At 55.3% G+C, this 15,108-nt stretch overlaps 2 protein-coding genes across 2 annotated transcripts; one reads left to right on the forward strand and one right to left on the reverse strand.

Annotated features, from left to right (window-relative positions):
* The first annotated feature begins 2,487 nt into the window (after positions 1–2,487).
* LOC142076389 (olfactory receptor 14J1-like) lies at positions 2,488–3,444 on the forward strand. Its single transcript, XM_075138691.1, has one exon. The coding sequence runs from the start codon at positions 2,488–2,490 to the stop codon at positions 3,442–3,444; it is 957 nt and encodes a 318-aa protein (XP_074994792.1).
* Positions 3,445–13,362: 9,918 nt separating this feature from the next.
* On the reverse strand, positions 13,363–14,361 carry LOC142076384 (olfactory receptor 14J1-like). Its single transcript, XM_075138688.1, has one exon. It carries the CDS (start codon positions 14,359–14,361, stop codon positions 13,363–13,365), a length of 999 nt encoding a protein of 332 aa, XP_074994789.1.
* Between the last annotated feature and the right edge of the window lie 747 nt (positions 14,362–15,108).

Here is a 15,108-nt window from a genome sequence, read left to right on the forward strand (position 1 = left end):
CAGAGAGACAGCTCTGCCCAGGAGCAGGGCTGGGGGCACTGCCTGCAGGCACCGAGGGGAGAGGAGCGAGGCAGAGAGAGGTTAGAGGCAGTCTGGGCTGGGAGGATGCTGAGAATAAACGGGAGGAGAAACCTTCACAGCCCTTGACACGGTAAGTCTCCGGGTGCACGGCAAAGAAGCTGCAGTGCCTGGAGAGATCTCCAAAAGCTGGCACATGCCACAGCCTATGGGACATTTCAGGAGGTCTCTCACACCTTCTCTGGTGTGGAGGAGGAGGACATGGTGCAGAGCAGGGCTTCCCTGCTGCACCGTCAGAGGGACAGGGCATGAGGGCTGCCTTCTGCTGGGGGGGACTGCAGGGGTGTGCAGGCAGGGGTGCCCAGGGCTGTCCTTCTCAGCAGGGTCCCTGCACCCCAGGGGCTGTGTGCTGGGGCAGGGACTCTGCCGCCTGCCAGGGTCAGCACTCAGCCTGCCCGGGGAGCTCCCCACGGCACTGTGGGGAGAAGCTGTGGGTGGAAGGAGCAAGCCCCAGCAGGGCAGGGTCCTTCTGCTGTCAAGAGGGTGCTGCCTGGGTCAGGTTTGCTCACAGCTCACAGCTCAGGCCCCAGCATTTCTGAGGGGGCTTTTCAAGATGGAGTTCCCTGAAAGGGAAGGTGTCTGTCTTTGGAGGTTTCTCCTCTTGGTTGGCTGGGTGGGCAGTGGGACATTTCCAAGGCCACTTTTCAATTGGAAGGTCAAAGGAGGGATGACTGTTTGGATAAGGAGCTTTCCTGAGTCTGTGTGTTCAGTTTCTAGCTCTGGGGGCTACAGACAGCACCAGCATCCCCTTTCCAGTCTCTTCAGGGTTGTGGGACCTGCTCTTTACCCCCTGCGCACAGGGAGAGGCTGCAGGGCAGCGCTGGGCACCCAGGGGCTGAGATGGGGTCTGTGAGCACTGGCAGGGAAGAGCCGTGGGGCCAGAGCAAGAGCTCCTGGCAGGGACAGCTCCAGGCAGGAGAGATGGGCAGGAAAGGAAGGACCTGCTAATGGAAGCCCTGTTGCAGGGGAGATATGGGCACCTCCTGGCCAGCCCTGCAGTGCAGATGCCTTCCCTCAGCAACCCCCTTCATCTCTGCCACCCAGCACAGCCCTCGGCCCTCCCGGCCATGGGGTCTAGGGTGGGAGTCACCTCTCTGTCCAGCAGACCAGCAGAAGAGGCCAAGGGCATCCCTCCTGCCACATCCCCAGTTCCCACTGACCAGCAATCGGGCTGAGGGCAACTGTCCTGCATTATCACTGTCTGGGAGGTGGCTGCAGAGCTGGGTGAGGGCAACGCTGTCCTGAGTGCCCGGCTGCCTCGGCCCTTGCCTCGCTCAGCCAGACCCTCACTGTCTTTTTCCTTCTTTGTCCACTGGTCTGTGTTACTGTTCTCTTGTTCTTGCTGTGAGGCTCTCTGGGGATGGGAGTTACAGCTGCAGAGTCACATACTGATCTTGTTTGTCCATTCGTGCAGACGTGTCGATGGGAACAAGTGTCCCAGCTTTCCTCTAACCCGAGGGGCTGTGGGCAACGCAGCCTGTGGGGCTGGGAAGTGAGTCAATTTTCTCTTCCTGAACTGCCAACATTCGGACACTTGGCTATCTCCTTGGGGTGTCCTTCCAAGCTGTGAGCTGCCTTCCAGCATGCAAAGCTGTCCCATAGCACCGTTGTGTTCTCTGAAAGCCCCACGGAGAAACGCAGAGACTCTCTGGCTGAGGAGATGCTGTGGGGTTGGTGAAATGAGCCACAAGTGTCCTGGGCTAGAAGTGGGGTGCTGAGACCTTGAGAAAGGGTGAGACATTTCGTGCTCTGCACTGGATCCCTCTGCTCTCAGCAGCGTCTGGCTGCATAACAGAACATAAGAATGTGATCGCCCTCCATCTCAGGAAGGTGCAAGCCCAAGGCAGCTGGGAACAAGACCGGGGGACAGACCAGCTCCCCCACTGCGCTCTGAGCCACAGGCAATCCTCTTGCCTCGCAGGACTCACTCTGTTCTCCTGAGTGCAGCAGAAATGCTGAGGGTTCCTGACATCCAAGAACACTCCCCAGGGAAGATGGGGGGAGCTGTCAAAACCCCCAAGCCTCTCACAGTGCCTTCTGCCACCTCAGTTCCTCAGCACGGGGAGTGCAGATGCTGACAGGCCCTTCTGCGTTAGGAGCGGTTCCATCTGACACAGTCAAACGCCAGCACTGGCCCCTGCCCCCACCCTTCCCAGGAACCCACTGCTGCAGAGCAGGGCTGACTCCTCGGCAGCCAGCGGGCAGAGGCCCTGCTCCTCACGCCACATTCAGCCAGCACCCACCAGAGCTCCAGCCCCGGAGCTGAGGAAGGATTCCTGGAAAATGCAAAGGGGGGGTGTGCAGCAGGGGCAGGGGCTGTGGGAAATGGCTTTGATTTTGCTCAGAGAAGTCTCCCCTAACTTCTTGTGTTTTCCTCCTCCCACAGGTCCCCATGCCCAGAGGGACCAAATGTCCAACGGCAGCTCCATCACCCAGTTCCTCCTCCTGGAGTTCGCAGACACGCGGGAGCTGCAGCTCTTGCACTTCTGGCTCTTCCTGGGCACCTACCTGGCTGCCCTCCTGGGCAATGGCCTCATCATCACCGCCATAGCCTGCGACCACCGCCTGCACACCCCCATGTACTTCTTCCTCCTCAACCTCTCCCTCCTCGACCTGGGCTCCATCTCCACCACTGTTCCCAAAGCCATGGCCAATTCCCTCTGGGACACCAGGGACATCTCGTACTCAGGATGTGCTGCACAGCTCTTTTTCTTTCTCTTTTTTATCTCAGCAGAAGTGTGTCTTCTCACTGTCATGGCCTACGACCGCTACATTGCCATCTGCCAACCCCTGCACTACGGGACCCTCCTGGGCAGCAGAGCTTGTGTCCACATGGCAGCAGCTGCCTGGGCCAGTGGGTTTCTCCATTCTCTCCTGCACACGGCCAGTACATTTTCACTACCCCTCTGCCACGGCAATGCTGTGGGCCAGTTCTTCTGTGAAATCCCCCAGATCCTCAAGCTCTCCTGCTCACACTCCTACCTCAGGCAGGTTGGGCTTCTCATGGTTAGTGCCTGTTTAGTCTTCGGGTGCTTTGTTTTCATTGTTCTGTCCTATGTGGAGATCTTCAGGGCCGTGCTGAGGATCCCCTCTGAGCAGGGACGGCACAAAGCCTTTTCCACGTGCCTCCCTCACCTGGCCGCGGTCTCCCTCTTTGTCAGCACTGGCATATTTGCCCACCTGAAGCCCCCCTCCATCTCCTCCCCATCCCTGAACCTGATGGTGTCTTTTCTGTACTCGGTGGTGCCTCCAGCATTGAACCCCCTCATCTACAGCATGAGGAACCAGGAGCTCAACGATGCCCTGAGGAAAATGATGACTGGATGTTTTTCAGAAGCAACAAACTGCCTGTTTTCCTCTGCATAGCATTCATAATGTAACTCATTACAGCCCCAGCCTGCCTTCGAAAGATTTTGGTGGTGGAGTGGAGTGGAGTTTCTTTATTTTTCTTGTGATAATGTTGTGCACAACGAAATGTTATTATTCATCCCACTTCTAATTCACTGTCTACCTGTTACAGACTGAGTAAACGGGGAACTGTGCTCTCTGTGCATTTAAACAAAATTAAGGACCCTGTAGCCACTTTTTTTCTCTGAAATCCTTCCCCTGAGACCTTCTCTGTTGCTGCAGGGCAGTTCCTGTGTGCAGAGGTGGAGGGGAAAAGAGTCCCGGCACAGCAGCACTGCCAGGGAGCACCAGCGCCTGGTCTTTCTGGAGCTGCTCTTTTTCCATTTCCACACTCTCCTTCTGAGCCCTTGTGTTGGTGTAAGGTCTGATTGCTCTGGCAGCTTGGTCACAGCCCTGTGGTGTGGCAGTCCTGTGACCGCAGGCAGGGACAGGCAACGGGCACTTCTGTGGCAAAGCTGGCCTCCAGAACAGCAGTTCAGCCATGAAAGGGGTTCTCTTTGGTACAGTGCCTGAAGGCTCAGGTCTTCTTCCAAAGTTTCTCTCAAGAACCTGCCCAAGGAATAGACTCTGAAGAGACTCGTTGCTTTGCTTGTATCTCCATGGGCTCAATGTGATGAGGTGAGGGTCCCAGTATGGCCTTCTAGGGACTTAGGGCTGGTTCAGGTTTGGCTTGTTGGTGGCCAGCGCCCATGCAGATGGCGGATGGTCTCCAATTCACCTTTCTGGGGCTCTACATGTGACAGGGCTGATGGCAGGTGAATGTTTTTCTGGAGGGACTTGGGAGCTGCCAGGAGAGCACAGGGATCTGCAGGGACAGCGTGTGCCAGGGAGTCAGCAGTGACTGGAGGCCACTGAACACGAGCCTGACCTTCGTGGTGCCACCCAGAGATAATATCCTAAATTTGGGTGTGAACCAGCAAACGAGAGCTCTGCCACCCCAGGGGCCACAGCAGGCACAGGAAAAGGAGTCTGGAGAGTGATTCGTTTTACCCTCAGTGGACTTTCATAGGCTGGATCCAGTGCGGCACCCAAATACATCTCAGAGCATTGGAATAAGGCAGGGTACCTCTGGGCACCCTCCATGGCCACATAAGAGCTTGTGTGGGAGGTGGTCAGCGGCTGTGACCACGATCAGCTGGGTCTGCTCCCAGCTTGACCAGCACAGCCCAACAGAGTCACCCCGTGGCCCTGAGCACCAGAGCCCACGTGCTCTGCAGAGCAGCACCCCCAGCTCGGGGGCTATGGGGAGCCTGGGGAGAGGGTGCAGGAATGGCCGGCCAGGCCAGCGCAGACGTGTTCACCTGGGGAAAGGCTCTGTGGGGAGATGGGATGTCCCGGGAGAAGAGCAGGGAGGCACAGAAAGAGAAAGCCTTTGCTGCAGGTGCCAACTTGGGGCAGGCTGTCCTGTCACTGGGGCAGCAGGAGCTGCCTGGGGAGCCCCAGGGCCAGGACTCTGTGCTGTGCTGGGAGCGGGCCTGGCCCGGGGGCTGCGGGCTGCCTGGCGTCAGGACATCCTGAGCATGCCCGCCAGAGAGAAACTGTCACTGCCCTCCCTTTCCTCCATTTCCTTCTGCAGGGCCTGCCCAGAGTGGGCTTCTCCGCTGGGCTGGGCTGGAGTGAGAGCGGGGAGGTGGGGAGAGCTGGGGAAGAGCTGGGCTGGGCTGGAAAGAGTCCCAGGGAGGGAATCACCAGTTGAACCTCGAAAGTGTGTGAGGACGCAGGGCGGGGGGACACCACAGTGTCCTTGCACAGCCAGGCTCCTGGTAGAGACATAAAGGACCAGCAGAGCAGGGGCTGTGCCCGTGTGTGCTGGGCACGCCGCGGAAGCTGCCCCAGGGCAATTGTCACGGACCAGCCAGTAACAACCTCCATTGCCAGCACTGGCCTCTCACCCCAGCTCAGAGAGGTTGGTTGTCCCTCCATGGAGGGGCACCGAATGACGAGGTCAGAAGTCCACCTTTGCATTGTACAGACGAGATGTAAGCATGCACATTGTGTGCGTGTTGTAATACGAATCCAAGTGAGCCCAAATGCCATCATCTCTTCCTGGGGGTGCCATGGAGGTCTGTGGGACAGACAGTGTCTTGAGGTGACTTCACGTTGAGAGTGACGTCCCCTGGGAAACCACCTGAATGCATCCCTGGGATGTTCTTCCTTGAACAGGTCCCTGTGTCCACGCCTCGTGCTGTGGGGCATCTCAGAGAAGTGCAGAGCAGGGCGGCACAGCGCAGGGCTGAGGTGCCTGCCAGCCTCTGGGAATGGCAGCAGGAGGCCGGGGGGACACTGTGAGTGCTGCAGTGCTCTGCCTGTGCGTGTGCAAGGGAAGGGCTCCTGTCTCTGAACAGCCCTGTGTGTGTGAGGAGTGCGTGAGGCCAGCTCAGGTGTGGACACCTCCCCGAGCCCTGACGTTCCGTGTGCCCCTCCAGGAACAACCCCCACTGTCCCAGCTACATTCATCTCCCTGCCTTTGGACAGGCTCATTGCAACTGCCCCTGTCTGCTGCATCCCCCTCCCCTGACTTTCCGGCCTGTCCCTCTCATCACACACCATGGAAGCGGCAGGTGTGAGGAGTAAACCCATAGACGAGGGCAGGCTGGGACCTGAACAGCTCAGCAGTGACCCTGCGGAGAAGGGGCTGGCGTTCCAAGGGATGCCATCAGAGCCAGTGGCACATGCTCAAAGTTAGTAAGGCCACCTGCACATGGGGCTGCATTAGGAGGACCGTGGCCACCCAGGCAAGGGAGTTATCATCACCCTTGACTCAGCACTGCTGTAGCCACATCTGGACTAGTGTGCCTAGGTGTGGAGGAATGGGGGGAACTGGAGAGGTTCTAGAAGAGATCTTCCAGGATGGGGTTTGAGGCCTCTGTGGAGAGGCCGAGAGACCTGGGGTTCTTTAGCCTGGTGAAGTAGAGGCTCAGGGCTCTCCAGTACTAGCCTGCAACCTCTTGACGGGTGGTTTCCGAGATAATGGAGCCTTTCTTGGCAAAGGGAAGGCAACTTCCACAAAGTGCATCTTGGAAGGTTTAGACTGGAGGTGAGGTGAAAGAACTCTCACTCAAAGGGTAGCCTTGTGGTGTAAGAGGTCACCCAGAGGGAGTCTGGATCAGCCCATGGCTTTGTGTTTCAAGGAGAAGCCAGTGAGGGTGGAGAGACATCAATGAAGGTCTAGAAATGCTGGGGGGAGAGCTAAGTGGGAAAGCAAGATGGGTGTCTACAGCCTGAAGGACAAGAGGTGCAGGCATGGGACAGTGTAGGACAGCCTGCAGTAGAGATGGCTGAGGGCTCTGTCAAGGCCAAAAGGCTCAACAGGACTGAGGTCTTTGTCCCCTTGGCTAAGGCAGTTGCCTCTGCCACCAAGGCCTACAGGGAGGAACTTTTTTTTGAGGCCCTGGACTTCATTTCTTCCTTGCCCCTTCTTGGGGAGGCCAGGAGGAACCATAGAATTTTCCTACCCTTGGCATTGCTCACCCCCACATCCAACTGCCCCCAAGAAGAGCCCTGAGCCACGCGTGAGGGACAGGATCTGCCTTCCCAGGGCCTGGGCTGGGGGTGAGGGCTTGGCCTTTCTGCTTCCTAAAATAAAGCAAGGGTTTTCTCAGCATTACAGCCACCTGCACAGTGCCTTTGCCTACCTGCAATCATGGCCTCCAATGATCTGCTCTAAGGAGGCCATGGGGAGGCTTTGTCAGTAATGGTCCTCAGCGGGGCCCATTAATGCTTCAAGACACTTTGAGTTTTACTTCTGACTTCTTGAGTAGTTTCTTCAATCTTCTCTCAATAGCTGAGGTTCAGGGACTCAGCACCAAATACACCATGGGAATCATTAAAATACAGAAAGCCCTAACAAGCCATGTAATTTTCTTCAAGTCTTCAAGACTTGTACAACTAATTAGAGAGGTTTCACAGAGTAGTTAAAAATGAAAATTTCAAAGTGGATCTAATAAAAATGATCTTTTCAATTTAGGGAAGAATTGATAGAAGCATTCTCCAAGTGACAGTGATCCAGGAGGTCTGGACAGGCAGGATAAGCAGTCCCTTGAGGTCTGACTCTGTATGGAGAACTTTCCTCCTCACCTCCCAAACCTCACCATTTCTCTCATTGGCCATCTGGGACTTACATCACTCTTCCTTGCATCAGACTTCTCCACTGATCTCTGCAGCTGGGTGTTACAGCTCCATGGCACCATCTCCCACCTGCTCTCCTCAGAAAACTGGCTGCACATAGGCACAGAAGATCTTTTCCTATTTGTAAGGAAAGAAAATTAAAGCATGATCAGTCTCCATAAACAATAAAGCGCACTCTGTAACCATATGCTAAGTACAAGCTGCCTCTAATGAGGTTGCCTCTCTCCAAGGGATAATCTCATCAGAAATGGTTTCGATAGACAGATACAAAAAGATAGAATGGAACCTAATGAAAGACTTGGCTAAAGAGACAATGAGACTACTGAAGGATAGGCAAGCTTTTAACTCCCTGAAGCTCAAAGCAGCTGCATAGGTGAGAGGTATCGGAATGAAGAAAGACTAAGGGGAGGAGAAAAGTGGAGAATAATGGAAAGGGCCTTTGTCTAGACAGTCTTCATCTGAAAAGATGATTTTAGAAATGGCCATTGCATCATGACAGGTGGAAGTATAGGAAAGAACAGAGAAACTGAATACACCGTATAACAGGCAGAACAGTGGTAATGAAGTTACAGGGCAAGATCAATCTTTCCTTGCATAGCCCTTTTAAAAGGCCACGGAATTGGTAGAGGTCTCTTGTGAGTGAGGACAAACCAACGTTGCACCCATCTTTGCAAGAGGCCAAAAGTGCAACCCAGGGAACCACAGGCCGCATGAGCTCACTTTGATGAGGAGTGAGCCATTGAATGGCTCTTTGTGGGTGACATTCCTGGGCATCTGAAAGAGAAGAGCATCAGCGTGGACTTTGCAAGGGTAAATCATGCCTCGCGAGCCTGATTGCTTTCATGATGAAGTAATTCCATTTGTGCAGGAGGGGAGAAGAGTGGATGTCATTGACCTCCACTTCAGCAAGACTTTTGGCATGGTCTCCCTCAATATTCTTGTACCCAAGTTAGGCCATTCCAGTCTGGATGGGTAGACAAACAGATGGGTAACCCACCAGTTGGATGATGAGGCTGAGAGAGCAGTGGTGAAGGGGTCATAACCTACCTGGAGGCCAGTGGGACATACTGGGGCATTGTGGGGCAGCAGAGGGGACTCTGCTGAGCCCTGTGCAGTTTAACACCTGTATCCATGACCCAGAGGAGGCAAGTCTCCCCACGGTTGTAGATGGCACTATGTTGGGAGGACCATTCCTGTGCCTTGGGATGCCATTCAGAGAAACCTGACAGACGGAAGGACTGTCCTCTCAAGAACTTCATGAGAGAGAAGAAGGACAAAGGCCAGGTCCTGCACCTGGGACAGACTGACAGCCTGCAGTGGCAGGGGCTGGGAACTGCCTGGCTGGGGAGGAGCTCTGCAGAAAAGGCCCTGGTGGTGCTGGAGGACAGAAAGCAAACCACGATCCAGCAGCGATCCACAAGAGCCAGTGCGACCTAGAGGCAAAGAAGGCCAGCGGTGTCCTAGAGTGTTTAAAGAGGAGCTCATGAAGAAAGAGAGGGAGATGATTGTCTCCGTGGTCATCACTAATTAGACCACCAGTACACTGTTGTGTCCATTTCTGGGCCCCTGGTTCAAGTGTACTGGTCTGGCTGGGATGGGGTTAACTTCCTTTGTGGCACTGTCTTTGGCATTTGTGCCTAAACCAGTGTTGATAACACACCAGTGTTTTGGCTGTTGCTGAACAGTGTTTGCACAGCGTCAAGGGCTTCCCTGTGTCTGACTCTGCTCCCTCCCAGTGAGTAGGCTGGGGGTGGGCGAGAAGTTGTTGGGGGGCACAGGCAGGACAGCTGACCCCGACTAACCAGAGGGATATTCCAGACCATAAGATGTCACGCTCAGCAACAAAAGCTGTGGCAGAGGAAGAAGGAGGAGGAGTTTTTTGTCGTTGAAGGTGTCTGTTGCTGGGAGACTGGCTGGGCGTCCGTCTGCTTGTGGGAGGTGGTAAGTGATTGCCTTTGTGTCGCCTGTTGGTTTTGGTTTATGTTTGGTTTTACCTTTTTTCTTTCGCCTATTATCTGTTTTGATCTCAACACGCAAGCTGCACAACAACTCCATGCAGCAGCATGGGTAGAGAGCTGGCCAGCTAAGGAGTGCCCTGAGGAGAAGGGCCTGGGCACCAGGACAATGCCATAGGAGCCAGTGGGCCTCCCATTTCAAAAGGAAAGTGGAGAAACTGGAGAGGGTGCGGAGGAGGTCTGCCAAGATGGAGCTAGGGGCCTAAAGCAGGAGCTGTGAGGAGAGTCTGAGGGAACTGGGCCTCTCTAGGCTGCTAAAGGAGCCATGGGGCAACCTAGTAAGAGCCTACAGCTACCTGGTGAGATGATGGAACCAAGCTCTTTTCTGCAGTGGCCAATGATATGACAGAGGCAACAGCCACAAATTGCCTCTTGGGAGCTTTAGGCTGAGCCTTAGGGAAAATAAAATGGCCTAGGCTGAGCCTTGCTGTGAACTCCACGTTTGGAGCTCTTCTTTGCTCCACAGAGTCACAGCCAGCCTGGAGGCTGGACTAGAGACCCCCAGCAGTCTCTTTCCCACAAGTCCTTTCATGAGCCTGTGCTTTGACCACGTGCCCTATGAGAAGAGATGAAGCTGGAGGTGAGGGTCTCTACATCATGTGCTCCTAGGACAGTTCAGGGTGGAAGGGAGCTCAGGTGCTCTGTAGTCCAATGTCCAGCTCCAAGCAGGGCCAGCTCTGAGTCAGACCAGGTTGCTCAGTAAATATCAGCACCCACCAAGAGAGTTTACACAGGAACCAGGCATCTAGGCCACCATTACAGAAATGGAGACGAGGCCTTTGAGCAGCTCCCTGAGCACAACTAGGGGTACGCCAGGCCTCCTGAGATTCCTGGGAACATCCACCTTCTTGTGCAGAGGAGTGTGGTTCTTCTGCAAGTTTCCTGGCATCTCTCCAGACCATGGGATGCTTTAGGCTGGAAACAGGATTGAAAGGAAACGTCTGGCTTGGGTGCTATCAACTTAATTGCTAAAGGAGAGGGAGGTGGAGGGGCCTCAGCATTTCCAGGTTCCTGCTGAAGACTTAAGGCCTCCGAGAAAGGAGCTGAAGAGAACACTTGTGAACTAGCATAGCCTTTAGATCGTTTCACATGTGAGGGCTCTGCTCCCCCATCTCAATCATTGGCACCCAGAAACCTCACCTGCTTTTCCCTCCTCTCCTCCCAAAACCTGACCAAGTGACGGGAGGAAAGGCAGCAGAAAGGCCCTAGGCCTCTGTGAATCAGGTGGGGTCTGGCACCTGGAGGGCGATGGTGTCATTTCATTGGACACCCCATAAAGACTCAAGCTGGGGAGTGACTCTGCAAGTCCGAATCAATAAGGTCCATGGCCAGGCAAGGCTGTGTCTATGGCTGTGTCTGGAGACCCGAACACCTACAGCTTAGGTCAAGCTGGGGCTGAACCTCAGGCCTGGGCTTCAGTGGTCTCCTGTGCCCATGGACAGAGATGCAGGTGGAGGCCCCAGGTGATGCTGCTCAGGGCCATGAAGGCCTATGGATGCTCTCAGGGCCCTGACACTGCCATATTGGACCCACCTGCCAGTGCCCTCACTAGGCCAAATTCTCATTTCCTGATGTGCAGGGTCTGCTCTCTGCTACTCTCCTTCCCCATGTCCCTGGGCATCTGGCAGACCACAATTTCATGGTCACTATGGCCAAGTCTGACACTGGTCTTCACATCCCTGACCAGCTCTTCCTCCTTTGGGAGTACCAGGTCCAGGTGAGCAGAGGACTAGGTGGCCCATTTAGAAGCTGACCCACAAACAAACCGCCATCTAACCTGTTACATTATTGGTAACTGATCTCCTTGACTTTACCTTCCCCCATGACATTTCTGGTTTATTTGCTCCCTTTGACCTATTGAGTTAGGGGAGTGAGGGAGTGAGCAGCTGGGTGGGTGTCTGGCTGCTGGCCAAGGCTAACCCACCACAGGACCGCATCTGGACTGCTGCGTCCAGTTTGGGGCTCCCCAGCACAAGAAAGACCCTGACAGACTGGAGCGAGTCCTGCAGAGGCCAGAAGGATGGTTGGGGCCTGGAGCACATTTTGGCCAAAGAGAGGCTGAGAGAGCTGAGTTTTTGAGAAATACTACAAAGCCAACCACTGGGGCAAGGACCCAGGCCAGTTGGTGGGATCTCAATCAATGGAGATTTTCAATGTTTGTTGAGACAAGGCCATGAGCACCTGATCAAGCTGGGGCTGTCTGAGAAGGGGCTTGGCTGAGAGACCAGCTGTGGCAAGAGCTCTGGGACTTGTGTGTAAGAAGTGTCAGTAGGAAACTGGTTCCCTGTTTATTAATAATGGCAGTGGAGTTGGGTATTACTGAGCCCCAGAGGAGGACAGAGGTGACCATGCAGCAAAGGTCCCTCCTCAGGGCTGGGGTGTCTAACCAGAGATGGAAATGGCCAGTGTGTGCGACTGGTCTGGGATGGTTTTCCCAGGACAGCTTCCCCGGGGTGTCCAGGGAACATGGCACAGACTGGGCCTCTCCCTTCTGCACCTTTGGCACCTTGCTTCCTTCTCCATGATGCCTGACTCTGCACTGTGAGCACCCTGCTGTGTGCCCCCACCCTGCACACTCACACAGCTGAGCTCTACACTGCTGCTTTCCTCTCCCGGGCACTTCCCAGCCCAGCCCAGCCCCTCCCCAGCTCTCCCCACCACCCCTGCCCTCTCCCCAGCCCAGCCCAGCAGAGCAGCCCAGCCTGGGCTGGTCCCACGGCAGTGCCCACCGCAGGGTGCTGCAGAGCTCTGGGCACTCACCCCACGGCCCCAGCCCCTCTGAGGGGCACAGCAGCTGCTGGGGGGCAGACAGGGAGCTCAGCCTCCCCATCAGCCCCAGGGATGGTGCTGGCCCCAAGGCCACGAGGAAATGGAGGCTACTCACTCGCTGCCTCTCCTGAATTCATATTGCAGGTGATGCCCAGCCCTGACTGAATTTGCCCCCTCCTCTGCTCCCACCAGCCCCACTCCCCACGACAGCACGACAGTCCTGGCCCTGGGCCTCCTCCGGCACCTCCTGCATCTCTCCAGTCTCCCCTCCCTCTGCCTGCTGGGTCCCCACTCACTTCCATGGCACTGCAGAGTCCTTGTCCATGGATACATCGATTTGGTGCTTTACTTTTGGGGGACTTCACCTTGGAGGGTGTTTCACCTTCTGAGTCTCCATTCATTGCAACCCCAGGGCACGGGGTGAGTCCCCATCCTCTCCTCTCCTCACCCCTCCAAAGTCATTTCCAGAAACTCTGGTATATGCCATCGGTCTTGTCATAGATGAATAAACCTGAGAAGCTAATGGGAGCTCATGGACCATCTCCCCTGCCATTGGACACTAAGAAGAGAGCTCTTAAATCCAGACCATTTGGTCCAGTGGAACCCAGTGGTACCATGAGCTTAACTCCCAAACCATTGAGAACAAAAGGAGAACAGACTCCTTAAAAGACCAATTCCTTGGACATTTTCTTGGGAGCAACTTTGGAGGAAGAGCCCAGCCTTCAGGCACTGCACCTGGGAGATACCCTTTAATTGAAGAGCTGCTATTGGGTATGCTACATCTGACACAGTGTTGGACAAGAGTCAGACACAACAGGATCAAGCCTTAAGACAAGTACTATAATCCCAGAAAATTATGCATAAGCAGGATTATCACAAGAGAAAAAATCAGAGTCGTGGCCTAAGATAAACTCTGGGGAATGTATAGAGAAGGGGAGGCAGGTTATTGTCGGTGAAACAGAGTCTACTGGGCCAATTTCCATAGGGCATCCTTGAGCTCCCGGTTCCTCATGCTGTAGATGAGGGGGTTCACTGCTGGATGCACCACTGAGTACAGCACTGCCACCACCAGATCTAGAGCTGGGGAGCAGATGGAGGGGAGCTTCATGTAGGCAAATATGCCAGTGCCGAGAAACAGGGAGACCACGGCCAGGTGAGGGAGGCACGTGGAAAAGGCTTTGTGCCGTCCCTGCTTAGAGGGGATCCTCAGAATGGCCCTGAAGATCTCCACATAGGACACCACAATGAAAACAAAACACTCAAATGCAAAACAGACACTAACCGCAACAAACCCAACCTCCTTGAGGAAGGAGTGTGAGCAGGAGTGCTTGAGGATCTGGGGGATTTCACAGAAGATCTGGTCCACAGCATTGCCTTGGCAGAGGGGTAGTGACAATGTATTGGCTGTGTGCAGGAGGGCATTGAGAAACCCACTGGCCCAGGCAGCTGCTGCCATGTGGACACAAGCTCTGCTGCCCAGGAGGGTCCCGTAGTGCAGGGGTTGGCAGATGGCAATGTAGTGGTCGTAGGCCATGACAGTGAGAAGACAAAACACTGTTGAAATCAAGAAGAGAAAGAAAAAGAGCCGTGCATCACATCCTGCATAGGAGATGTCCCTGGTGTCCCAGAGGGAATTGGCCATGGCTATGGGGAGAGTGGTGGAGATGGAGCCCAGGTCGAGGAGGGAGAGGTTGAGGAGGAAGAAGTACATGGGGGTGTGCAGGCGGTGGTCGCAGGCTATGGCGGTGATGGTGAGGCCGTTGCCCAGCAGGGCAGCAAGGTAGGTGCCCAGGAAGAGCCAGAAGTGCAAGAGCTGCAGCTCCCGTGTGGCTGAGAAGGCCAGGAGGAGGAACTGGGTGATGGAGCTGCTGTTGGACATTTGGTCCCTCTGGGCATGGGGACCTGTTGGAGGAGGAAAACACAAGAAGTTAGGGGAGACTTCTCTGAGCAAAATCAAAGCCATTTCCCACAGCCCCTGCCCCTGCTGCACACCCCCCCTTTGCATTTTCCAGGAATCCTTCCTCAGCTGCGGGGCTGGAGCTCTGGTGGGTGCTGGCTGAATGTGGCGTGAGGAGCAGGGCCTCTGCCTGCTGGCTGCCGAGGAGTCAGCCCTGCTCTGCAGCAGTGGGTTCCTGGGAAGGGTGGGGGCAGGGGCCAGTGCTGGCGTTTGACTGTGTCAGATGGAACCGCTCCTAACGCAGAAGGGCCTGTCAGCATCTGCACTCCCCGTGCTGAGGAACTGAGGTGGCAGAAGGCACTGTGAGAGGCTTGGGGGTTTTGACAGCTCCCCCCATCTTCCCTGGGGAGTGTTCTTGGATGTCAGGAACCCTCAGCATTTCTGCTGCACTCAGGAGAACAGAGTGAGTCCTGCGAGGCAAGAGGATTGCCTGTGGCTCAGAGCGCAGTGGGGGAGCTGGTCTGTCCCCCGGTCTTGTTCCCAGCTGCCTTGGGCTTGCACCTTCCTGAGATGGAGGGCGATCACATTCTTATGTTCTGTTATGCAGCCAGACACTGCTGAGAGCAGAGGGATCCAGTGCAGAGCACGAAATGTCCCACCCTTTCTCAAGGTCTCAGCACCCCACTTCTAGCCCAGGACACTCGTGGCTCATTTCACCAACCCCACAGCATCTCCTCAGCCAGAGAGTCTCTGCGTTTCTCCGTGGGGCTTTCAGAGAACACAACGGTGCTATGGGACAGCTTTGCATGCTGG

This window comes from Calonectris borealis, unplaced genomic scaffold (assembly GCF_964195595.1).
Source record: "Calonectris borealis unplaced genomic scaffold, bCalBor7.hap1.2 HAP1_SCAFFOLD_45, whole genome shotgun sequence".
Taxonomy (NCBI): domain Eukaryota; kingdom Metazoa; phylum Chordata; class Aves; order Procellariiformes; family Procellariidae; genus Calonectris; species Calonectris borealis.